The sequence below is a fragment of the Octopus sinensis genome, linkage group LG14 (assembly GCF_006345805.1).
Source record: "Octopus sinensis linkage group LG14, ASM634580v1, whole genome shotgun sequence".
In the NCBI taxonomy this organism is placed as follows: domain Eukaryota; kingdom Metazoa; phylum Mollusca; class Cephalopoda; order Octopoda; family Octopodidae; genus Octopus; species Octopus sinensis.
In genome coordinates, this window is record NC_043010.1 from 65063885 (window position 1) to 65089004 (window position 25120).

Below are 25120 nucleotides of genomic sequence, written 5' to 3' on the forward strand. Positions count from 1 at the left end.
TCATCGGCCAAAAAATTTTCAGCTTCTCTCCTAGAGCGAGCCCATAGCAATATCATATCTTCTCCACTATTTCAGTATTACGAGTTAAAAGTGAAACAAAAACGTTTCTCTATTTTATGTCAGATGCTTTCACTTTAACAATAAAAATAATAATAACAATTGAATTATATGTAGTAAGTATAATTAAAATCAAACTAAAGTATAATATAATCGTAAAATACAAAAGTAAAAATAGCACTTGGTATAAAATTGCATCAATGATTTGAACTTGAATAAGTGGTTTCACATGAATGGGAATAAACTAAAAATATAATTAGCGTGCAGAAATGGAATAGTCCAGGGGGATAATAAAAAATTAAATTAAAGAAAAGACTATTGTCTATAAAGTATACAATGTAGAGAAAAAAAGAAGAGCTAACAATTCCAGTCTGTTATATATTTTGGGTATTGTTATCACGAGCGATATCAAGATATAACTTTGTATTTTGCCCGGTATGTGTAGATGTATATATATATATATATAGATGTACATGCATTATGTACACATATATACATGCACTAGCACTATGACCCGGCAGCGACGGGTCTTTAATGCTAGTATATATATATATATATATGTATGTCTGTACGTATATATATAGTAAAAATTTACAAAAAATACAAGACGAAGACAGTTGTGTAAAAAACAAACAGATGTATTAGTTTAACGCTCGGGAAGTGAGAATATCTTAAACGTTTCGAGCCTACGCTCTTCGGCAGAAAGGAACACAGAAATAAACAGGGAGAGAAAATAACGAATGTTTGGTGGCAAGCATTCTATCATGGCGAATTCCGGACAGAGGGGGACAAGAGTGGGGTGTAGGTTAGACTGAGTGTGGGGATAGGGTTGGGGTATGTGGGAGGGAGGTGAAAAGGATGCAGTGGTAGTGGGATGGGTTGTATAGGGAAGATGAAGTTGGATACTGTAGGGGTGGGTTGACGAGGGAGGTGTGCCGATGAAGTGAGAGGGGAGAGTTAGAGAGGAGAGTGAGAGGGGGAAGGGAGAGGGGAAAGGAGAGGGATGTGGGAGTGAAGAGAAGTAGGTGTTAGAGCAAGAAAGATGAGGTGGTTGCGAAGACGTAGGAGTGAGAGGAAGAGAGGAGAGGGGAGGAGGGTTAGATGAAGAGGGGAGGAGAGTTGAGTCCATGAGGCGCAATGAGCAAAGAGAAAAGATTAATTGCTGTTCACGTGGAAGACGGGATTCCGGATGGCCCCTGTGCAAGGACAATCCGAACACAAATTGGTGTTGCAAAGAATGACTGGTAGAACGGAAATGTCACGAGACCGCGGTATCATTTCCGAGTCGGATATCTCGGAGGTGTTCCGAGAACCAGTCAGCCGAGCGGCGTCCTGTTTGACTGATATACAGAGAAAGACAGAAAGAACAGAAGATGCAGTAGATGACGTTGCTAGAAGTGCAGGGGAAGGAGTCGGCGATATGATAGGGTCGGTGATGGGTGCCTGTGAGGAGGGTGGTGTTGGAGAGGTGAGGGCAAGTGTGGCAGCGTTGGCGGGAGCTGGGGAACGAGCCGGGTTGGGAGGCTGCGTTAGGGAAGAAGCTGTGGACCAAGAGGTCACGTAGGGTGTGGGCGCGTTTGAAGGAAGGTTAGGGAAGATGTGATACGCGTGTTGATGCATGCTTTATATATCAATGCATTAGATTCAACTGTTTCTGCTATAACACTGTATTAAAACAACGTAATTTTAATACAAAGAAAACATTTCATCATTTAATAACGATTCAGTCATAAAAACACAAACGCCATTCATTAAAATCCACTATGATCTAAATTCACGCAATGCACTGGCAATTAAAAGTGCTATGGATGGAAAGGAATTTTAATATTATTTACATTTGACGGATATTTGACCTCGTCTTGTCTGTTGTTAACGCAACGTTTCGGCTGATATATTCCCCAGCCTTCATCAGGTGTCCTGGGTAAATTTCGAACCTGAGTTCTCATTCCTAAGGTATTTTCCTGAGGTTATTTTATTATTATAATCGAGCTCGGAATCTTGGGGTTAGTAACCTGCGCCCTTTACCACAACGCCATATGACCGTGGACAATTATGGACTGAATATTAGAGCTTATAAATCTAATATTTTCCTATCCTTCCTTAATACCGGTTCCCATATGTTGGTCATATCTGCACTCAGTCTGCTTAGGAGGTTACTATGTCCTACCATATGTGCTGTTTCTTTTAGTTTTCGTATTTTCCAGTGCTGTTTTATGTCTATTATTTTAACTTCGCCCCACAAGCGGAGGTGGTATCCGTATTTTTCTATACATGATCAGCTATACCCGATTTGTCAATATCTCCTCGTGTCACAGCTTTGCGATGTTCCTTTAGGTTAAGAGCGCGGGCTACTATCCCCAAGATTCGAAGTTCGAATCCAGGCAGTGACCGAATAATAATAATAATAATAATAATATAATAATAATAATAATAATAATAATATAATAATAACAACATCGGTAAAATTCCTTAGGAATGAGAACCCCGAAACGTTGTGTTAACAACAAACAAGATGCGTACAAATATCCATGAAATGTAAATAATGTAAATAATGTACATAATTTCTCATCTCTCAAATATAGATGAGAAAAGAATTTTTGTTGGATGGATATTATCTCCTGAGTTCATAGCCACAATATTATTAAATCAATACAAGTTTCTACCAATCATAGTGTTTGTCTCTTCTGAAGTTCAAAGTAAAATGTAAACAAAACATTATTTCCATACTCAAAGAATCAGTAGTGGAGAGAAAACAGTTCAAATTTCACCAACTATTATAATGTTCTTTCAATTAACTGTATAATAATTACATACGGCCACACCTTGAAACAGTTCAAATTTCACCAACTATTATAATGTTCTTTCAATTAACTGTATAATAATTATATACGGCCACACCTTGAATACTGCTGCCCACTGTGGTCTCCCCATACAAGACAAAACATCTCCAGAATTGAGTCTCCCCAGAGGGCACTCACTAAACGAATTGAAGGCATGGCCGCTCTCGATTATTGGGATCGCCTTAAAGCCTTGAAACTTTACTCCTTCCAGCGTCGCCGTGAGCGGTACATCATTTGTACGATGTGGAGAATATACCACCAACTTTGCCCAAACGACCTTAACATTAGCTTCAAGGTTCATCCAAGACTGGGACCACGGGCCATACGACCCTTGCCCAGTTCAAGATCACAACATACATGTACACTGCAACACAATTTCTTTTCCTCAACAGGCCCTGCCCTATTTAACATTGTCCCGAAGGAGATCAAAGAGGAAAAGGATCCCATCAAGTTTAAACGGAGTCTGGATAGATTCCTTCAAAGAATAAGCCACCCATAATTGGATTCAACTCACCCAACAAGAACTCACTACTTGAGAAAAACTTGCCTTAAACAGGATTCGCATAATCCTATCAGGTGGTGCTATTAAGTTAGACATGGCCTGGACCAATCTTTGGTCGAAACATATCTATGTTTATCTAAGTCTAAGTTTATACACTATTTGAACGCAAATGAACAAACGTAATTTGAATCGACAGGGCTTGTAACTTGCCGCTGGAACTATTAAAAATAGCAACATCGACCTTCCTGTCAAACCACACATCAGTGTCTTAAAAAAGATAGGATGGTCACAGCTGGAACCCCCTTGGTCATCGTCCTGCTTAATCAGGCCTAAATGAGACTAAGTAACAACAGTAACGGGAATATCATTTTAAACAATACTTACGGCTTTTCATTCGATTGTATATTCTCAGTTGATATATCTTGTATGGCTTATCAAACGTCACTTGCCAAAATGGGTTTCTTTCCTTAGTATGTGCACATGATTCATGTGTGACTCCAGGATCAAAATTGCCGTCAACCGCCTTGTCGGATGTCATGCCTACATTCCTGTCAATACATGTTCCATTATAGAAAACACGTGTTCCTGACTCTCCATAAGTACTTGATTGATTTGTTTGTTTACCTTCAGCAATATTAACTGAAAAAGATAGGAGCCTGAATTAATAATTAGTACAAAGTTTTAAGTTCAATATATTTTGAAAGCGTATTTTCTGAGTGACATATTTCTATAGCTCCACTTTTTTGTACATAGTAATAATAATAAAGTAGTATATACTTAAAATATACCACGTTTGTATCATCCCAAAGTACCAAAAGGAAGATAGCTGTTATAAGACAAAAAATTGACATTTATAAACTAAATATTCATTAAAAAAATCAGGCAAGAATATCGAGAAAGTTAATATTATATCTCATACAATTTCCATAAGTTCTACATAAGGCTGAATTTTTAGCGCTAAATTATTTTATATTACATATTAGATAATTTTCTAAATTGATAACGTAAAATAGTATTTCTTTTACTGTTTTACTCTTTTACTTGTTTAAGTCATTTGACTACGGCCATACTGGAGCACCACCTTTAATCGAGCAACTCGACCCCGGGACTTATTCTTTGTAAGCCCAGTACTTATTCTATCGGTCTCTTTTGTCGAACCGCTAATTGACGGGGACAAAAACACACCAGCATCGGTTGTCAAGCAATGCTAAGGGGACAAACACAGACACACAAACACACACACACACACACACACACCACACACACACATATATATATATACATATATACATATATGCAACGTGCTTCTTTCACTTTCCGTCTACCAAATCCACTCACAAGCCTTTGGTCGGCCCGAGGCTATAGTAGAAGACACTTGCCCAAGATGCCACGCAGTGGGACTGAACCTGGAACCATGTGGTTGGTAAACAAGCTACTTACCACACAGCTGACGAAATTTAATAAATATAAAATTATATAGTACAGTTTCCTCTCGTAAAAAAAAAATCGCTAACGAAATATTTCGATAGAATACTATTGGGTTGGTGCATAATTATTGCGGTTTATTTTCAACAAATTTTATTCAACAAAAGCAATAACAATATTTAACAAAATCATTTTTAAATGGCGGTCTGGCCCTCTGTGAAGCATATAGGAAGGAGCAATTGAAGTAGATGGTGAATATGCTCTGGAATAATCATTCAAAGATGTTTTATTACATGTAGTTGTTTTTGCTGAATAAGATTTGTTGAAAATAAGCCGCAATAATTATGCACCAACCCAATAGTATCTTAATTTAATCCACACAAATTAGACGTATGAGAAAAAACATTAACATAACTATACACCAATATATTGGGCCATCCCATAAATAATGCAGTTTTTTCAATTGCATAAACTAAAAGTCGGAGGGGGATGGGATAAACTGATTGTATCAAATTGCTATAAAAGCAGGTAGTACTTTTACGTTGTCTTTATACTCGGCGCAAGTTTTGAGGAATTTGGTTTGCATTGCAGTTGTATTGTGGTTTAAACATTGTTGTACTGTTCGCTGAACACTTTGGTTTTTGCTGCTTTGTGGCGGTCTCGTTCTGCTTTCCCTCCTCATGGAGGAGGGCGGGCCGGGTAGAGACGTGGAAGACATCAGATTTTCGGATGGCAGCTGCACTGAGGTGTCCGATCTGGGCGGTCGGGCATTCCGTGAAGCACTGGGAGGGAGAGAGGAGCAGGGCTAGATAGAAGCTTCGCGGAGGTGGCAAAGGTGTCGGGGTGCAATGTGGATGGAAACGAGTGGAGGGACTGTTCAAGGGTGATAAGGGGGAGGGTTCTAATGTGGGGGCGGCGACCCCAATGGGTATTATCGTTGATGGGATGGAATATACGGTGGTGTACAAGGCGGACTCGGTGGAAGCAGGAGGGATCAAAGAGGTAACGAAGAATCAGGTAGATAAGGCGCTGGGGGCGGTCTTGTAGGAAGTCAAATGTCTAACCGGAGGGAGTGGGTTTGGAGTGATTGAGGGTCAATATGGGAATGCAACCGTGGTAGGTTTGAGTGCTAATGAAGAGGTGATGTTGCCGATGTGTTGTGGAAGGCGTGCCGTGGGGGTCAGCATGGAGTGAGTCCCCCCAGATGTCGACGTGGCCTGGATGGCGACCGCTGTCTTGTTCGGCAGCGACGAGGAGATGGCGGTTCCCCGAGCCACTGGGACGGAAGCAGGAGGCTGGAGGGGGCAGTCCCTAAACATGGTGATGCGGGTATCGCGGGAAGTAGTGGAAGAGTTGCCCGAAGCAGTAGCATTAGACTGTATGGTAATGGTGGTTAGAGTGGAGGGCAGGATTCCCAGATGCTGCAAATGTGGCCAGAAAGGTCACATTAGAGCAAACTGCCCTCTACAGGACAGCGGGAGAGGGGAGGAACCAGCAGGAGAAGGAGGGCGAGTGGGTAACACCAGACAGGAAAAGGAAAAGAAAAAGGAGGAAACCAGGTAAAATAAATACAAAACCATATCAGACGACAGAAAAACTGGAGAGGAAACTAACGAAAATAAAAGGGGTTATTAGGGTGAATCATTCAGAGGGATATAATAAGGATATAAGTTGTATTCAGATGGAAGAAGGTAAATATAGAACTCTGAAAGAAGCTTTTCCTTCAGATGTAAATCCACTGGGGCCCGAAGTGAGTATTGAACCCAGCGCCCCCGTCGTTAAATATGAGGACATAAAAAAATGACATAAAATGGTATGTTGAGATTATCTTAAAGACCTGTTAAAAACGCTTTGTTTGAAATAATTGAAATCACGTAATCATCCCGGAGCGGGGCCGGGGTGACCGTTTCACCTTCATTATAAAATTTCCTTTTATTCATTTTTCATGTGTTAATTGCCCCCGCATGTATGTTTGTCCTCTGTATGTTGGTACATTTTGGACAATAAAAAATCACTTTATTCTATTCACAAGTCTCTTGTTTGAACTTTTTGCCAGTGTTTCTTGTGTTAAATTTTGAAATGTTGCGGTGAGTTGCGGTTGTTTTTGCGGTTGTTTTTTTGAAAAAATGTTTATTGCTTCGTTGAAGCAGCTTGTTATCAATCGCCCCACTGCGAGGGAATTAATGTCATTGTTGAACTGTGCGGCTCTGAGCCAATTCTGTGGGGCGTAAGCCTTTTGTTGGATACACTCAATGTAAGAAGCTTAAGTGTACGTGGCCTGGGGTCAGACTGGAAACAAGGTCGCTTCCTTAATGACCTCACGTCACATAGTTTGGATGTGATAGTGGCCACGGAAACCAGACTGTGCGGGATGCGGGCCGTTTCTTCCCTCCAGAACGGCTACAAGCAATTTATTTTCCCATGCCAACCAGGGTGGGGGAGAGACACTCTGCTCTTACGTAAATTGGAGCGAGATCACGAGCAGTGTGGCCCATCTGACCTCAACTAAGTCAAACTTTACGAAGCCCAATTTTATTTAGTCCAATGCCTCACTTTCCACATATTTATGTCGAAATCCAAAAATATGACGCTACTCTTTACGAGCAAGATTGCCCCTATGGTGACCGCTATTTCAACCACCAGCCTGGAACAAAGTGTTTAATTCAAAGAACTCCAAACATAGCACTCTTGCTACAACAGAAGCACAACTAAGACCCAAATGAAATCGTACCCCTAATATCTACTGCTGTCCCCAACACAAGATATTTCTACAGCAATATTGTACACTAATTCCTCTTCCCGGGATCCGACGTACAATCAAAACAACACTCCTAGCCAACATCACAAGCTTCATAAAAACATATTCAGGTGCAGTACTACCAACACGTGATTTTCCCACAAGTAAAGAAATAAGAAACCATCCATCAGAAACAAGAATAAAATCAACAGACCCAGCACAAACCTTTTCAACAACCCAGTAAACTGGAAAAAATACTGTAGCAACAAAAACAAAACAAACAAACGACAAAACCGTCAATGTAACCACAGCTTTATCTACCAAATATTCCTTAACCAGACAAATTATTCTTTCTTATCCACCCGAAACCTGGCAAAAGAGATTCAGATAAATGTCTTGACTGTCATACTGTGCCTTTGTCGTTACTCCCGTGCATAAACTGGTCCCTCGCTGACATTAAAACATAAGTCCCTTTCGGGACCATTGAAAAAATGTAATCTAGCCACTACTCTAATCTTACCATTTTTGCCGAATGCACAAATCATCAGGTCATCCTTTAATGCGAAGAGATAAAAGATTTAACACTGGGCTACCGACCAATGAGAAATATCACTGTGACCCGTGCAGATCGCCACGGCAGAAGAAAGAGAGGATTTGCCGTTTTGCTACATGACGCATTCACTGCAGATGCGGATGTTTCATGCACCATACTGTGAATCAGCAGCTGCGTGTAACAAAACCAATGCTTCTGTTATAATTATGGTCACCTCAACTGGCCCTGCTTTCATTAACAGCAGGCCAAGACACATAAAAGAAGAAAAAGATCTCATGGTATTCAGGCATTCCCCGGATGAATATCCCGAACAAATTCCAGATAAATCAAGTACACCCGGATAAATCTCTGCAAACAATAACTCTTTACTCGCATGGGCTATGGTACCCAAAACATGTCTGTAACATGAAGCATGATTAAATGTTTTATTAGTGCTGCTACTAAGTTAGTCATGGCCAGGGTTTATTCTGGCCGAAAGTCATCTAAGTATCTAAGTACCCTCATAACCAGAACAAATATGTACTTACCATATGTTTGCATGTCACACTTCTCTCCATACCATCCATCTTCGCAGCCATTACGTTTACACTTTCCAGTAATTTGGTGACATGATTCCGCTCGAGAACAATGACATTCATTGATACAGTCTTTACCATACAATTGTGGTGGACATCCTAAATTGATAACATCGAAACAGTTTCTTTGTAAATGAGCATTAAAATAAAACAGTTATTGAATATAACATTCAATCTTACAAGATCTCACATATAATCAACAAGAGATTCTATGTTTTAAGAGTATCTCTTGATATAGAATCTCTTGATGTAGCTAACAAGAGATATTATATATCACATTTGCAATCTTAAAATTGCAGAAATTCGCGCACATATATGAAATAAAAAATTATGCGATTTCTGTATATATAGAAGCTACATAAGCTACATATGAGACACTAGCGTATCCAGAGTGTGTGCCGCCCGGGGCGGCCCTTTCGTTTGCCGCCCCGGAACCCACAAAAGCACATATTGCCTATAGCAGACTCAAAAGTAATGCTCCTTTATAAGTGCTGCCAGTGGCGGACCACCCCTACCGCCCCCCAACCGTAGCTACGCTAATGAGTTAAGGACACTTTAAAGCATTATAGCTGAGAAGAGAGATTTAAAAGGATTATATCAAACACAAATCAACAGTATGTTAACATTGCAGTTTTAAGTTACGGGCACACTGGGCAGTTGTGTAGAGGCCTCTTATTTCTAGGGCCCAATTACGATGTATATATCATGTGTCATCCTGTCAGTATGTAAATATTATAGGCACTAGTTCAATGACTTGCTCGTAGCGAGGGCTACACTGCTACTAAGGTGTGCTAAGGTCGTGTATATGTATGGGTAATACACATATATATATATATAGTTACTCCAAACATGAACAAAGAGAAAACACAACAACGCGAGGACGTGGAACAGGTGTAGTGTTATTGGACGCCCAGGAAAGAAGTAAGGAGGATTTAACGTTTCGAGCGGAGCTCTTCGTCAGAAACATAGAAAAAGGAAAGGTCCAAGGAAGGGAAGACGGAGAAAGAGAATCGCCAACGATACACACGCGGTCACATATTGGACTGACAAGAAGGGAATGGGTGAAGAAAAAGTGCAAGAGAAGAAGGTACGTGTGTGTATGTGCATTCGCTCAGCTCTCTGTGTGAGCGTGTGTGTGTATGTGTTTTTGTAATAATATCATGTGTGTGTGTGTGTATGTGTGGTTGTGCATAGTATCGTTTACGTTCCTAGGAAGAATTTATAGTAGGAGTGGCTCCTGTTGTGTGTCTACTTACACATGTGCTTAGAAATATATATATATATATATATATATATATATATATATATATATATATATATATATTATATATACATATATATATGTGTGTGTGTGTGTGTGAGGTATATTTGCCATCTCAATATAGCTAACCACTAGGGCTGACCTCCCTTTGCAAATACCGATAGGGCACAGAATGTGTGTCTATAGCCAGCGGGAGGAGATGTTCTCCTGGGGCTACAAGCTACAGTAACATCCACCCTTAGTGGTTAGCCATATTGAGATGGTAAATAAACAAGTCGCAATATATTATCTAAGCATATTTTTGGTAAGTTTTCGTGACCTTAACGTTAGTCCAAATGATACTTTACTTTCAGAATGTTTTTCCAATGATGTTCCGCCTCTAAATTATTACATCCTGAAAACTTCGAAGCACAGGATGCTATATCCATTGGCAAACCGTTTCTAACTCAAAAGCTATTGTCTCAGAGAGCACAGATTTTATTGGAGTTATTATAAGATCATTTACTCTCCGTGAGTTCTAAACATATAAATCAATGCAATGGTCATTAAAGTTCTGGGCCACATCTCGTAAAATAAATCTAAAATTTACTAGATTCTTCCTCCCTCTACACTAAAACCCATATCTATCTTTCGACATTAAATTTCCGTCATATTTTTCTTGTCCGTTTCCCTAATCGACCTACCAACAAATACCGAATAATACTTCCTCTAGCCTAGTCTTAGTTTACACCCAAACATGTCTGTACAGTTAAGCTTGTACTGCGATTGCATTATCATTGATTCTGTCTCTGTATCAAAATATCGCTTTTCTATCTTTCGCCAAGGGCAACACCACTCAACGTTAAATAATAGAAGTTCAATAGTTATTGGTTAGACCTTCATCAATCATAACCTAATTTTCTTTGATCGAAAGATGCTTTATCAAACAACACTCAGTCGATCGACTTCTGATGGAATTTATTTTTATCGAAACGACTTCTTTGTGAAACGTTATTTCACCGACATTCAAAACGATTTGCATATAAAAGTTTTGCAAATATCTTGTGCACTGATTTCATCTATGGGACTGTTTTTAACTCAGGATAATTACAAACATACAATGCATCCTACAAAGCACAAGAATTTTTAATAAAAAGTAACTTTAAATAATATAAAATTAGAATTTTAATCGAAAGCTTTAATCTAACGGAAAACTTTTAGCCACCTTCGAATATCATTATTTGTATGTGGCAAAATATATTACATAGCTTCATATACATTCCATCACACAGACCAAATCCATGTTTTCAAACTGTGTGAAAGAATCAATAAAAAGTTTCTTGTCACTCAATTTTCTAACAAATCCTTCAAATTTAGATGCAGCATTTCGATGTACATGTGCAAATAGTTGAAATAGTTTGGTAAGAAAGACATGTTTTCTTGTTATAGTGTATCAACTTTGCTCTAACGCTATCCGAAATGAGAGAAACATACATCCAAATATCTTCTCTTCTTGTAAAATAATCTAAATCCATCCACATACGTAAAGAGCAATAAAAACACACGCATATATTTGTCTTTAGAATATAAATAAACTCATTGAAATCTCATTGATTGATTGATTGATTGATTGACTGATTCATTAATGGCCCCTTTATAAAATTTGACGATGACCGAGCAGTAAGCATAATGAACAATTAAAGAACATAAAAAAAGAAATAAAGAAAATAGAAGATTCCTAAAATTACGTTTTTTAATCTGAGGTCAATGGAGAGAATGATTTTAACTGCACGACACCTCGACAAAGGACGAATCCGTACACTGGATCACAGCAGCTTCCTCCAGTTATCTCACATTCCGTGCTCCTGGAACTCTGGAAGTGACAGCATTTCGTTGGTGCAAATATGTGACTCTCCCACCACTGCAATGCAATGGTGCCATCTACGGATGCAAGTAATTTCAGCCATAAAGAATTAATAAGAAACAGGCCTGACTATACAACATTTCGACACGTGGTGTTTGGGTGAATAAAAAAACACCTACGCTGCATCTTCCATACGCCTGAAACTACCATCCCGACTGTAGTTCATAGTTGCTGAGGTATGGAAAAAAACCTCAACTGAGTCACCATATCACAAAATATGCCCACTGACAAGATTAAGTCAAGACAACGGAGTTTGTGTGCTTAAGAAGGGAATTATTAAAGTGGCTGAAGGGATCTCCAAACTTCGCATTAATATCCTAAAACATTATTCCAGATGTTTGCCCTGCATTGTGGCTTCCATCTCAAGATGAAATTATGTTTCCATTTGTATCAGTTGCTCCTCCTTGGCCAGCCACCGCCAGCAATGAAGCTGTCGAAATGAAGGCTATATAATTCTATCATACTTCATCTGAATGAACTGAAAACAAGCCACTAAACATACACATACATTTAATGTGTGCAGTTATACGCATTACCGATGTCCATTAACAACCCTGAATTCAGCTATCCATTAACAAGTCTTGTTTTTCACTATGTAAGATATATAGTGTCATCTTCCCCACTAAACAAGCTTGATGGGATTATCAGTTTAATCACCGACAACCCGACGATAGAAACGGTTGTAACGTTGTATGTTATTGATAGCATTTTCAAAGGAACAACCAGACACAAATTATGGATGATATCCTATACAAGTTACCACTGTATCGACCAGACTATCGGATGTTACACTTGCTCGCGTTATCATAGCTTTTGAATAATGCCGCCTCAGGCTGGCTGGGCTGGCAGACCAACATCCCCCTGAACAGAACACCAGTTTGCCGAAGGTTTAACCATTTACGGCTGAGTGAACTGGGGTAACATCAAAGAAGAATTTTACTCTAGAACTCAACGAATCACTGGTCCGAGAATTGAAACACCGATTTTACAATCATGGATGCAACACCTTAACCACCAGAACTTTCATTTCTCTCTATCTTTCTCTCTCTCTCCCTCTCTCTCTCACACACTCACACACACACTCACACACACACACACACACACACACACACACACACACAATCTCTCTTTCCCTAACAAGATTTGTTAAATAATTTGAGTTATATTTTCAAATGCAAACTATATCTTTATTTGAATTTTATATTTTTATAGGGAAAATTGTTGCAGTCTGTAACACAATTTCTACTGAAAGTTATTATACTTAAAGTTTTTTACGTAGTTAAAATGGTATAGACGCAAGCGAGGCTGTGTGGCAAGAAGTTTGCTTCACAATCAGATTTGTCTGGGTTCAAGTCCTATTGCGTGGCACCTTGGATAAGTGTCTTCTGCTATAACCCCAGGCCGACCAAAGCGTTGTGGTGGATTTAGCAAACGGAAACTGATAGATTTTCGTGTGTAACATATGTGTGTGTGGGGGTGTGTGTTGGTCTCCCACAATATCTTGATGACCAGAATTGGTTTACATTTGCATAATAAGTAATGAGGTCGATTCATTCGACCAAACAAAACTTTTCAGGACAGTGCCCCAGTATAATGACTGAAGCAGAAATACCTGTCATCTTTCGAACTTATTTCGTATAACAATTAATACATTCTTTTATTATTTGTTTATTTATATTTATATATATAAAATCTTTATGTTAAATTGAAAATTATTTCAAACCGCACAAAAGATACAATTATTTTATTTCTTCATAAATTAAATCAATAACATGCCTTCTCTTTTAAAGGTCTGCCTTGAGTCAGTCTGAGAATTATTCTTATGTCTATGAGCATGAATGATAGTTTGTGTGTATGTAGATGTGTGGTTACTTACAATGCACTCATGCTCACGAACACAAAATCACAAATACAGGCAGACATATGTGTATATATACACAACCGCACAGATACACACACACATTTCGTTTATTCTCCCCTCCCCCTCTCTTATAAGCTACTCCTCATCTACATGCACTCATACAAGCATACCTAAACACAGGCGCAGGAATAATTCTCAGACAGACTCAAGGGAGAAATTTAAAACAAAGGAAATGTCATTGATGAGGTCAAGAATAGCAACGAAATCACCTTGACACACAAGCAAACGATTGCTTAACGAACACATAAAACAAACGATCGATTAGTTAGTTTGTTAGATATTGAACCGTTTGACTAGCAATGAGAATGTCATTTTTAACCAGTACGTATGTTTACTGGGGCAATGACCCTCCCAACACAACAAGATTTGTGTCCACACACGAATTCGAAACAAGAGCGTTGCAATCCGCATACAAAAATAAAGTATTTTACAAAATATCTTTTTAAAAAATTAATTCAATATCAAGAGGCTTAGATAAAAATAAGTATCGTTTCAGTAATATGGTGTCTTTTGAAAATACGTTTTCTTAAAGTTTTTTCAGTAAAAAAATTGTTTTGATGATAAGATGTGTGATAAATAGTTGTTTGATAATAGATTTTGATGTCACTGATTATGCATGATATGAAATACCACAAATACATTTGAATAAACAATTGGAAATCGCTCTAAATGTGAGAAATCAACATACCCAATAACTTAATACGATAAATTCCAGCTGTCCCATCAATATCCAATGTAGGACCCTTTACGTCACCGATACAAATTGTTCTGTTTGTGTTTCGTTTTACTTTGCATTCCATTCCTGGTGGACAGGTAACGTTCATTGTTGAATCTAGAGAGAACAGAATATAAAATATACATAAAAATAGAAAATTCATGTCAGTAAATGTTAAGTTTAAGTAAATATAAATAAAATAAGTGTGCATATGTGTGTGCGTGCCTGTGTGTATTTATACGTCACTAAAGTGAACAAGTACCTGTATTGCTATAAATAAGAATCAAATCAACTCAATAGCCATACATACACATACACATACACATATTTATATATATGTCTGCATATTTGTGTATATATCATGAGATCTACTTCACAGCCCTTAACTGCTCCTTTAAAAACTGCAAATCACCATCTTCATCATCAACATCATCATTGTATCAACTGAAAATTGAGTATATATGGTATATTTAGCACCCTGTCAGCCAGATCCATGACTACATTTCGATACTAATTTGCAGTGATCTCATTTTTCTGACATTATCAATGCACTTGAGTAAATATGATTCTTGCAGTGTCCTTTCTGTTAAATATTTTGGGTTTTTTTATGTCTGCATAGAGAAAACTATTAAATATCACCGACTGTTTTTCTTAGACGTGCTCTGAAATCAGCCGACATTCGTGAAATGGATAAATATATTGATGAGAGGAAGAGAAGAGAAAGAGAGAGCAAATGGTTAGGAAAGGTGTACCTTTGCACTGAAATACTTGCATTATTAACATTATTTTAGGTGAAGAGCTAGCATTCATTCCGGTGCTTTCCTCTTAAAATCCGCCGGGCCCGACTTCGCCTCTAATTCTTCTGGGGTCGAAAAATAAGAACCACCCTGCACTAATTCCAGTTTGGATTTTACACAGACTTGTAAGAATCTACGTATATACCACGTTGCCAATAATTTCAGAGATTCTGCTCACTTGGAATGATCGTTATAAATTTTCTAATAAGCATTAAAAAACCTGCTCGGTCAACGTAAACCAATATTTTGATACTTTCATAAAATAATATTATATTGTCATTCAATTGATAATATCTGAATACTGTGTATTTAAAACGAATTAATTTCGATTTATTGTCATGAAAAATATAACCACTACAATCATTATCAACAATAAAATATAATATGAAATATTATTTCTCACCCGCAAAATTACTGTAAATTTCTACAGTACTAAATCTGTATATGTTTCGGAAGTTTATAACTATTTGGGGTTTCTTTGCCTGTTTGTTATCAGAGGAAAATAAATAGGAATACGTGCTCGACTCGTTCTTTATGAATTCATGATATTTTCCTGTATATAAAGAAATAAGTTTAGATTATTAAACTGAAAGATCGGAAAATGAATGCGAATAGCAACAAACGGGAACAAGTGTTCAGATAAGTAATGGTATATTTTAGAAACAAAAGAGATTTTTTTACATTTGAATTACAACAAATCCTTAAAATCCTTAAAAAACGTTTTAGCTCGAAGGCCGCGGCCATGCTGGGGCACCACCGCTGAAATATTAACACAAAGAAACTACAAGTTTTATTCTGATTATAGAAAGAGGTTACAAATATTGTAAAAATGTTCTTTTATTTTCCGAAGATGCAGCTGTGTTAGTCCTGGTGTATATACTCGAAGGAACAGCCTTTATCCAGTTTATATTTACATTGTGAAAGAAAATACAAAACAATCCTTCCATCACTACGTTATAGTGAAACATGTGGTGAGATTGTGAGATCTAATACTCTGAAGAAGGAAGGCGCTGAGCTGGGAGAAACGTTATCACGTCGAACAAAATGCTTAACAGCATTTCGTCTCCTAAAACGGTGAGGTAGGGGAATCGTAAGAACGTCGCGCACGAAGTGCTTAACGGTATTTCATCCGTTTCTGAGTTCAATTTCCATATTATTTTTCATCCAGTTCAGGTCGTTAAGCTATCAGTTGATCACTGAGATCAATATCATCAACTTCCCACGGAATAGTTGCCCATGTGCCAGAATTTGAAAAATGAAATTAATAAAAATATATATATATATATATATATATACATATTTATATATATATGTATATATGTATGTATGTATGTATGTACACACACACACATATATATATATAATATATAAATATATACATACATATATGTACATACCTTCATATATATGTGTATATACATGCATATATGGATACAGGACATCAAAAAAACATTGAACACAATGTGAAACGAAAACAAAAACATAGAAAACGAACTTTTTTTCGAACAACGAAATAAACAGAGAAACGAGACATGATACACTTGTGTGAGTGAGTGTGTTTATGTTTGTGTGAGAATATATAGATATTGTTACGAATGGGAAAAATTATACTTAGATAATTTCTAGTTCGCACGACGTGGATTAGAACACTCCTCTCTGGTTTTATAAGCGAAGGCAGTGTGGTTTTGGCGTTACAGGCTGTTTAAGCGAACGCAGTGCGATTTTGGGGATCTCAGTCACAGATTTCTTAATTAATTATTTTTTTTGTAACTAAACAGTTTGAAACTTCGGATACTGGTTGAATGTGACACGTAGAACGCGGTTTACTCTTAATGTTCTTAACAAAATGTTGTATCTTAAAGTTATTTCGTGATAAAAGTTGTCGTGTTAAAGTTGTTTTCAGCTGAAAAAAATTACTGCTCTTTGCGAAAGTAATGGAAGAGCAGTAACTTCCGGGTCATCGGGTCATGAAAGAGAGAAAAGTATAAAAGAAAAGAAAGGTGGGTGAGAAAAACAGAAAGTTCTTTAACAGGGAATACTTTACTGTGTGTGTGCGTGTGTATCCATATTACATGATGTTACATGCTATGAAACGGTCCAAAACTCTAGTCAACAAAATATAAGACTTTGTAAGATTAATAATAACTTTATACTGAGAAGGTCTTACAGAAAAAGAATATGACTATATTACCAATTTTAGATGAATACCTAGACTCTTATATAGCATACCAAAGTCCACAACACTGAAAATAATAACTAAAGCATGCTAAGGATCTACTGACATATATATCTACTGACATCAATATCTCCTTACCAAATGATTTGAAATTAAGACAATAATAGCTGGTCCAGCATGGGAATAACTTTATAGAAATCCTTCATGAGTTATTCCTCAAGCATACCAGAAGTTTCATAGCAGATACTAAAGCATCTTCCGAAAACAGTCGATAAAAATCACTGATAGAATCTTTCAATTTTCTGAGTCTTTATTCAAACGTCTCTCGCGAAATACGAATATAGGTTATTAAATCCTGGTTGGATCATTATAACGATGACTTCCTCACCGCTTGACAAAGTATCTGTAATAGGACAAAAGTTTCTACTTTATGTTCCCATGATAATTTTTATTCCTATTTTTAAATCATTTCTTTATTCGTATGATATTCTAAGCTATACATACACCCTCTATATAAGATATATATGTCCCTAGCTTATTAATCTAATTCCTTCCATAAGCATGTAACCATCCTTTTATAAAGAAAAAAAAACACAACTCTGAAGAGATTCTACCCTATATTTTTCAAAATGATAATTAATTCTCATCATTGGAATTCTTGAAATTATGCAATTATTTATAGGCTGGAATCGAAACGTACACGCAAGTTTTTCTAAAAATTTATTTGTATTCAGAATTTATCTTGGAATTATCTAAATGAATTAATTTACACCCTTACCAACTCTCCATTTTCCCAGTTTTAATTAGATAATACTTACAACAATCCTATACATATTGGGGAGACTTTCCTTGAATGTGTTGGCGATTAAACCAGTGAAATTTTGGATATATTAATCCCTTGAGAAGATAATACATCCTCGAATTGACTACACACACACATATATATATATAGTTATATATATATATATATATATATATATATTATATATATATATATATATATATATATATTGTATATATATATATGTGTGTATGTGTGTGTATGTTTGTGTGTGTTTGTGTGTATGAATATATGCATGTATGTACGAACGTATGCATGTGTGTGTGTGGGTGTAACATCATCATTGTCATCATCGTTTAACGTCCAACTTCTTTGCTCACCTGGATTAACGTTTTGACAGAATGTGACAAGACAGCAAAATGCATCGAGCTCCAGTACCTGCTTTGGTATGCTTTCTACGATTGGTTGCTCTGCTTAACGCCAAGCAGTTTGCAATGTGCTGGGGCTTTCTTTCTCGGTGATACTAGCGCTAGTTAGGTCAGGAGCAAGTTTCTAAGAGAATACTCCCTCGTTTGAGTGGGGACACAGTATTGAGGGATGTGGTTTCTATCAGGTGTATAGGGGTGAAAGTATAATAACGTACAGGAACAAGTGTCTTGATTTAGAGGAGATATATCACCACCCTTTATGAAAGGTAAGAAATACATTACGGTGATGAGGTGTTAGAGGTTACCCTCAAGGGACAAAGGAAATATAAGTGAGAACAGAGAAAGAAAATCAGAAAGTGTGGGCAAGCAGTGATAAGTTAGCAATTCTGTGAAAAGAGAATGGGAAATGGTTAGTGATGGGGACAGAGAGGAATCCGGTGAATGTGGAACACGTACAAGTATCGTTAAGGCTGAATCTCAGTTTTGGGGGAGGGAGTGAAGGGATTAGGAGAGGATGAATGAAGAGGTGGAGGAGAAGATAAGTGATAGAATATAATAGAGGGTGTGAAAAGCAAAAGTATAATGCGACCTTAGATGAGAAATGGGGAAGTTTCATGGTGTATGGGGTTTTCGGAATCGGAGTCTAGCAGGAAATAGAGGTGGAAATTGCGTATATGTGTGTTTGTGTGTGTCATGTATATATGGGTGTATGTGATGTCGTGTGCATGTATGTGCATTTCAAGAATGTGATAAATGTTATTTGTCAGTATACAATAATAGTGTAACATATTTTCGTTTATAGGATTTAAACTGTTGTTTTACGGAAACAGGATTATTACTGTTCTGCATATCTCAAACTTTCTTATATTAAAGGAATCTGTAGTGCAAACTATTTGTTTTTCATATGAATTAATACCTTCATATCTCTGCACGTTAGTCAAACAGAATTACAATGTCGGTAATGAAAATTACGCTTTAAACAATAGTAATTTTTATCAGTATCTTCAGACAACCAACTTTTAATGAAATTGTAATTTAAACAGAATATATAAGAATGTAATGTTCAGCAACCCTGCTACTTTGTAACTTACGTTTTTGACAATATGGCTTTTTATATCCAGGTAAGCATCCATTTTTACATTTCGTAAAGTTTCTGAACTCACAGTCACTAAGGTGTTTACAGTGACATTGGTATCTCTGGTTTTTACCAAACAAGTCAACTCCATCATGACCTTTACAACTGTCTGAAAACAAATAATACATCAACAATATTACAAAATCTCTTTCAATTATTGTCTTAATACATAATATTGATTTCCTTCATATTAAACTATATCTATGTTATATAAAAAGCTTTAGATGAATATAGCGTTGTGATTCATATAATTTAAAGAGCATTAGCAATCTCAGTGATAAGGAATAAATTAATCTAACTATTAGAATCGGTTCACAAACGGTTTACTTCTGCGACGCTCCTCTGTCTGCCCTAATCATTAATTTACTATTTATCGCACATTTTTGATTTAAGAAGTGAAAGAAAATTGATAATTAGTGTCTATGAACTACAGATTCTGAGGGTTTTAAAATATATTTCGTGTATATATGTTCCTCACATTTAATGACGCGTGCTTAATGCGTGTGTTGTTATTTAGCCGTCACTTAGCATTGACTGAGTTGATCTACGATTGAAGGCTTTACACCTATGTCTATCCCATTTCTACTCAACCCATCCCATATATTTTTCTCTCAGAGAATTACTATATGAGTTTATCTGGTCAACTTACGAGAGGAGAGGTGCCACTCATCAATGCAGAATATTAGGTTTGTCATTTTTTTCTAATAATTCTGAATTATTGAAATTCTTAAAAATTTAAGAGGTTCTTTCCATTTGCTTTATTTACTCCTAGGAAAAACGGTGAGATGTGCCTAGTATTACTGGGATAAATTGAAGATTTAACATTCGTAGAGGAGAATACACACACACGTATATTTTTTCTTAAGCTTTGTTAAAAACTGGTTATTCCACATTAACAGCTTTGTCAACTTTTATTGCGTGGAATATAAATGTTTCACAACCTTCAAAAGAGAGGTCCATTGTACACTTTTATGAACTCGAAAATACAATACGATTGTTTCGACACATCTAGCATCGATCTGTCACGGGTGGGATACTTCTCAACCGGGTCAGGCGCATCTGACGTGCAGATGTGTCTCTTCGGGTGATTAACAGATATAACTCGTTAAAATAACAGTTCCGCAATGTATCTTCTCACTTAGTGTAAAGAAACGTAGCAAATTATAGGACATAGTTTCATTATAAATAAATTACTCCGCGTGTAATAATACGGGTGATATTCCCATCACTTTTCGAAGCAAAATAAATCCGAAAAGTATTTGGTATGATAATATAAAATTTATCATATGAACACTGTAAACAAAAACATGTTAACAATGTTAACATCAGCTACATTTTAATTTTATTTTAACGAAAGGTATCTATTTTGAAAAATTTAGAAATGAATATTTTCTGATATTTAAAATTAATATTATAGTTATTATATATATATATATATATATATATATATATATATATATATATATATATATATATATATATATATATATATATATTAAAATATGTAGCCATGAGAAAACTTTTCTAATGCTTTCTGCCTAAAATTGATTCATAGTTATCAATTGATACATATTTTCTCTTGCTCTTAGTCATTCTCTGTCTTCGTATAAAATACGCATCGTGGTCCTCTTTGTCTTCTTTACTGTGATGGTAATTTACAGAACGGAATCAGTATTTCAGACATGTGTGAACATGTACACGTACAGATAATTACATATAATAACACTCACAATGCAATAAGAAACCGCACTCTATTGAAGGAATCTAAAACTATTACAGGGTGATGGAACATGCAAAATATGAGAGTAAGATCTGTATCATGTTATTCTATTAAATGATATAAAATAACACTAATACTACTAAACTTACCAGGTTTTCTGAAGCAAGTACTTTTATTACAATTATTTTCTTCCTTCTCATTATCTGCGACACAATCTCCTTTGGTGATATCACATAAATAAAAATAGATCTTTTAATATCATATAAATAAAAATAGATCTTTTAATTTTTAAGTAGACATCAAGTGCAATAACTTATAAATCTTGTGGAATATAAAAAAATGATATTTATGTTAATCCCAGCCGTATGAATGCCATAAACCAAAATGTTTGTTAGTGAAAATAAAAATCTAGTGAAAACTGTTCAGCGAAAACACAAAGTGGTATAATTCTAGAAACGCTTTAATATCCTAATATGCGTAGAGATGTTTTTGAACACCTTAACTGTTTATGAACGTGTTAATACATCAGTACGCAAAGGGGCTTGCTTCCCCCAGCCCCCGAAAAATAGCAAATAGATTTATGTCTGTTGATGGGGAAAAAGTTTACCGTTACACATATCAGGATTACGTCCCCCTGAACTATGAAAGCCCCACATATTCGGTCTTATATAGAAACGATACTGTTTCAGATCAGCTCTCTCCACAAACAGATTTGACGAAGCTAACAAGGCGTTATATCTTCTTAAATTGTATCTTACTTATTTCAGTCATTAAATTGGATCCATGCAAGGGCAACGCATTGAAAAACTTCAGTAGAAAGAATCAGCACAAGTACTTATTTTGTAAGCCTGGTGCTCATCCTATTGGCCTCATTTACCGAATGGCTAAGTTAAGGGGACGTAAACATAACAACACTGGTTTTCCAGCGGTGGTCTGTAAGAAATACAGACGCAATAAGAATTCTATCAATTTCCGACCACAACTACTCACAAGGTATTGGTTGGCCCGAGGCTATCCCAGAAGACACTTGCTCAATGTGCCACGCGGTGGGACTGAGCCTGGAATCATATGGTTGGGAAGAAAACTTCTTACAATACAGCTGCACCTTTTTCTTCTCATCAACACAAAATACATTCATTTATATAATACATAAATACACATATATGTATGTGCGTGTGCAGATATACAGACAGACACACACACGTATAATCGAGTTTGTTTTGTTTTGTTTTGGAGCGAAGAGAATTGCACTTTTATATTTATTTCTTTACTACCCACAAGGGGCTAAACACAGAGGGGACAAACAAGGACAGACAAAGGGATTAAGTCGATTACATCGACCCTAGTGCGTGGCACACTGGTAGGAGTATCATCTGTATGGACTTCAAAGCTTAGGTCGCTATTTAATTAGATATTTTAGGAGTTCGTATATAGGTTTACTTATAGAATTATTAATTTACCGATACTGTTTTTGTACATAGGATAAATGTGTTTCTTTGTTGTAGTTTAATTAATAATGTTAGTGTTTAATCCTTCCTAGAATTAAGATTGAATGAATGTGGTGATATCTAAGGTATGTTTGTTCCTAAACAACACTTATTTAAGTGCTGTTGACACCGCTGGATTGAATGGTACTGCCCAGCTGTCGAAACCATAGTGGTATCATATATATATATATATTTATATTATATATATATATATATATATATATATATATATAATATATATATATATATAATACAAATAAGAAAATGGACAAACAAATTCAGTTTGTTCATCAACTTACGAATATTACAATGTTACATTATTTATTATCCTGTATATTAGTTTCTTAGTGAAATGGTCCCTGGTTGCTATGGATATATCTTTCAGCGATGAATCATTCCATATTTTCTCCATTTTTCCAACAGTATTCATTTTGAGGATTCAATATACTATACTTAAATGCATTCACTTATACTAGCAGTACTTCAAATATTGCATAGATAATTCATACATATACAAGTATTAGTAATAGATATTCCTCAAATAATTAACTTTAGTAGACGGTAAGATAAGGCTTATGGATGTAACCCAGTATGGGATATCAATTATCCAATATACTGTTGGTAAAATACCCAAATTTATAATACACAAATGTTTTTAATTGCAATGCAATTAATTCATTTATAGTGGGTTAAATGAATACGGAAGACGGAATACGGTCGGTGATCTGAAGAGACATATAAATGGTAGATATGCGCGTAATGAAGCATTAAATGTTTATAAATTCTATCCAAAGGTTAGTGTTGTCATTACTATTATATTTATCTTGCGTTATATCTGTGCAGCTCGATGCTACCTCAAGAGACTGGTTCACCAGTCAGTATCGTTAGGCTGTGGCCGGCATAATGGAATAGGAACTTTATGTGCATATTCAAAAGGGGTCTCGTAAAAAATTTAAAAGACACACACACACACACAGACGAGTAAGCATAAATACAAAACAAGGTGAAAAAGAACAATACACGAATACCGAGTAAAGTACTTTTTATTAAAGCTACAAAATCATCGCAAAACAGTTACTCAAAGATTCACGCTTCCGTCCGTCAAACTGTTGTGGCCAGGACTGGAATAAGATTGTGATGTTGCATATAACATATGATTTGATGTCAAATCATAAATGTACCAACAAAATTTTAGTCCGGTTTTGTGATTTTGTTTTGCAGCTCTAATAAAGAAGTGAACAAAAAAAAAACAGATATTGATATTTCTCTTTCGTTTTGAGTCTTCAACGTCATATCCTGGACTCAACTCGAGACGAACTGTGTCATTGGTCGGACAGATATATGGAAGTTGAGTAAGTGTACATGCTGATGTGCTCTGTGGTAACACCAGTAGAACAAAATTAAAGTGGTGTCACGAGCGTGTATAAGTGGATACCAACAACTCCCACTAGATATGAAGGAAAGTTAGAAGCTGGATCGCAAACGGTAGCCAGGAGGCCAAGTCCTCTATTTAGCTAATATATGTGGTGGGGTTTCGTTTGTTTATTGCTTTATAACTCAATATAAGGGACGCGGGCTTGGTGGTGTGGCTAAGATGCTCGTTTGGCAATTTTTTTAGTCCTGTTTTTAATCCATCAACGTGAAATTCTTTGTGAGTGTTTTTAATAATCGATCATCTACAGTTTTATGATTTAGTTGATGTAAACAGTATGGAAGCCCATCGGAACGTCCTGAATCTGTTTTAGGTTTACGCCTACCCTCTCGTTCAGTTTAACACCACCACATGGGTGTTATGTTTAATAAAAAAATACTTATTTAACTATATAACTAAGATTTAACATTATTTCCTTGGAAATAGTCATCTTGCACAGCAATACACAGTTTCCAGCGTTCATACCATTTTTGGAATCCTGTCTGGAAGTCGTTTCCCGTAAGTAAGTCGGGGACCTTCTATGATCCGGTCTGGATCTCGACAAGTGTGGTTAAACGGCGACGGGGAAGAAATGCCAGTCCTCAGTTGCTAAACCCGGCGAATAGGAATGGTGAAAAGCAACACCATGTCGCTTTTGGCGAGAAATTCACGCGTGAGGAGAGCTCGGTTACAGGC

At 36.4% G+C, this 25120-nt stretch overlaps 1 protein-coding gene across 1 annotated transcript in view; it reads right to left on the reverse strand.

Moving 5' to 3' along the window:
* LOC115219454 (multiple epidermal growth factor-like domains protein 6) overlaps window positions 1–25120 on the reverse strand; it is a 374545-nt gene that overhangs the window by 343598 nt on the left and 5827 nt on the right. Inside the window, exons 2-7 of the mRNA XM_036509123.1 lie at window positions 21676–21744; window positions 19763–19915; window positions 15690–15839; window positions 14463–14606; window positions 8642–8788; window positions 3784–4038 (exon numbers count right to left, since the gene is read on the reverse strand). Of these exons, the coding sequence (XP_036365016.1) occupies window positions 3784–4038; window positions 8642–8788; window positions 14463–14606; window positions 15690–15839; window positions 19763–19915; window positions 21676–21744 (918 nt within the window). The remainder of the gene's footprint in view (window positions 1–3783; window positions 4039–8641; window positions 8789–14462; window positions 14607–15689; window positions 15840–19762; window positions 19916–21675; window positions 21745–25120) is intronic.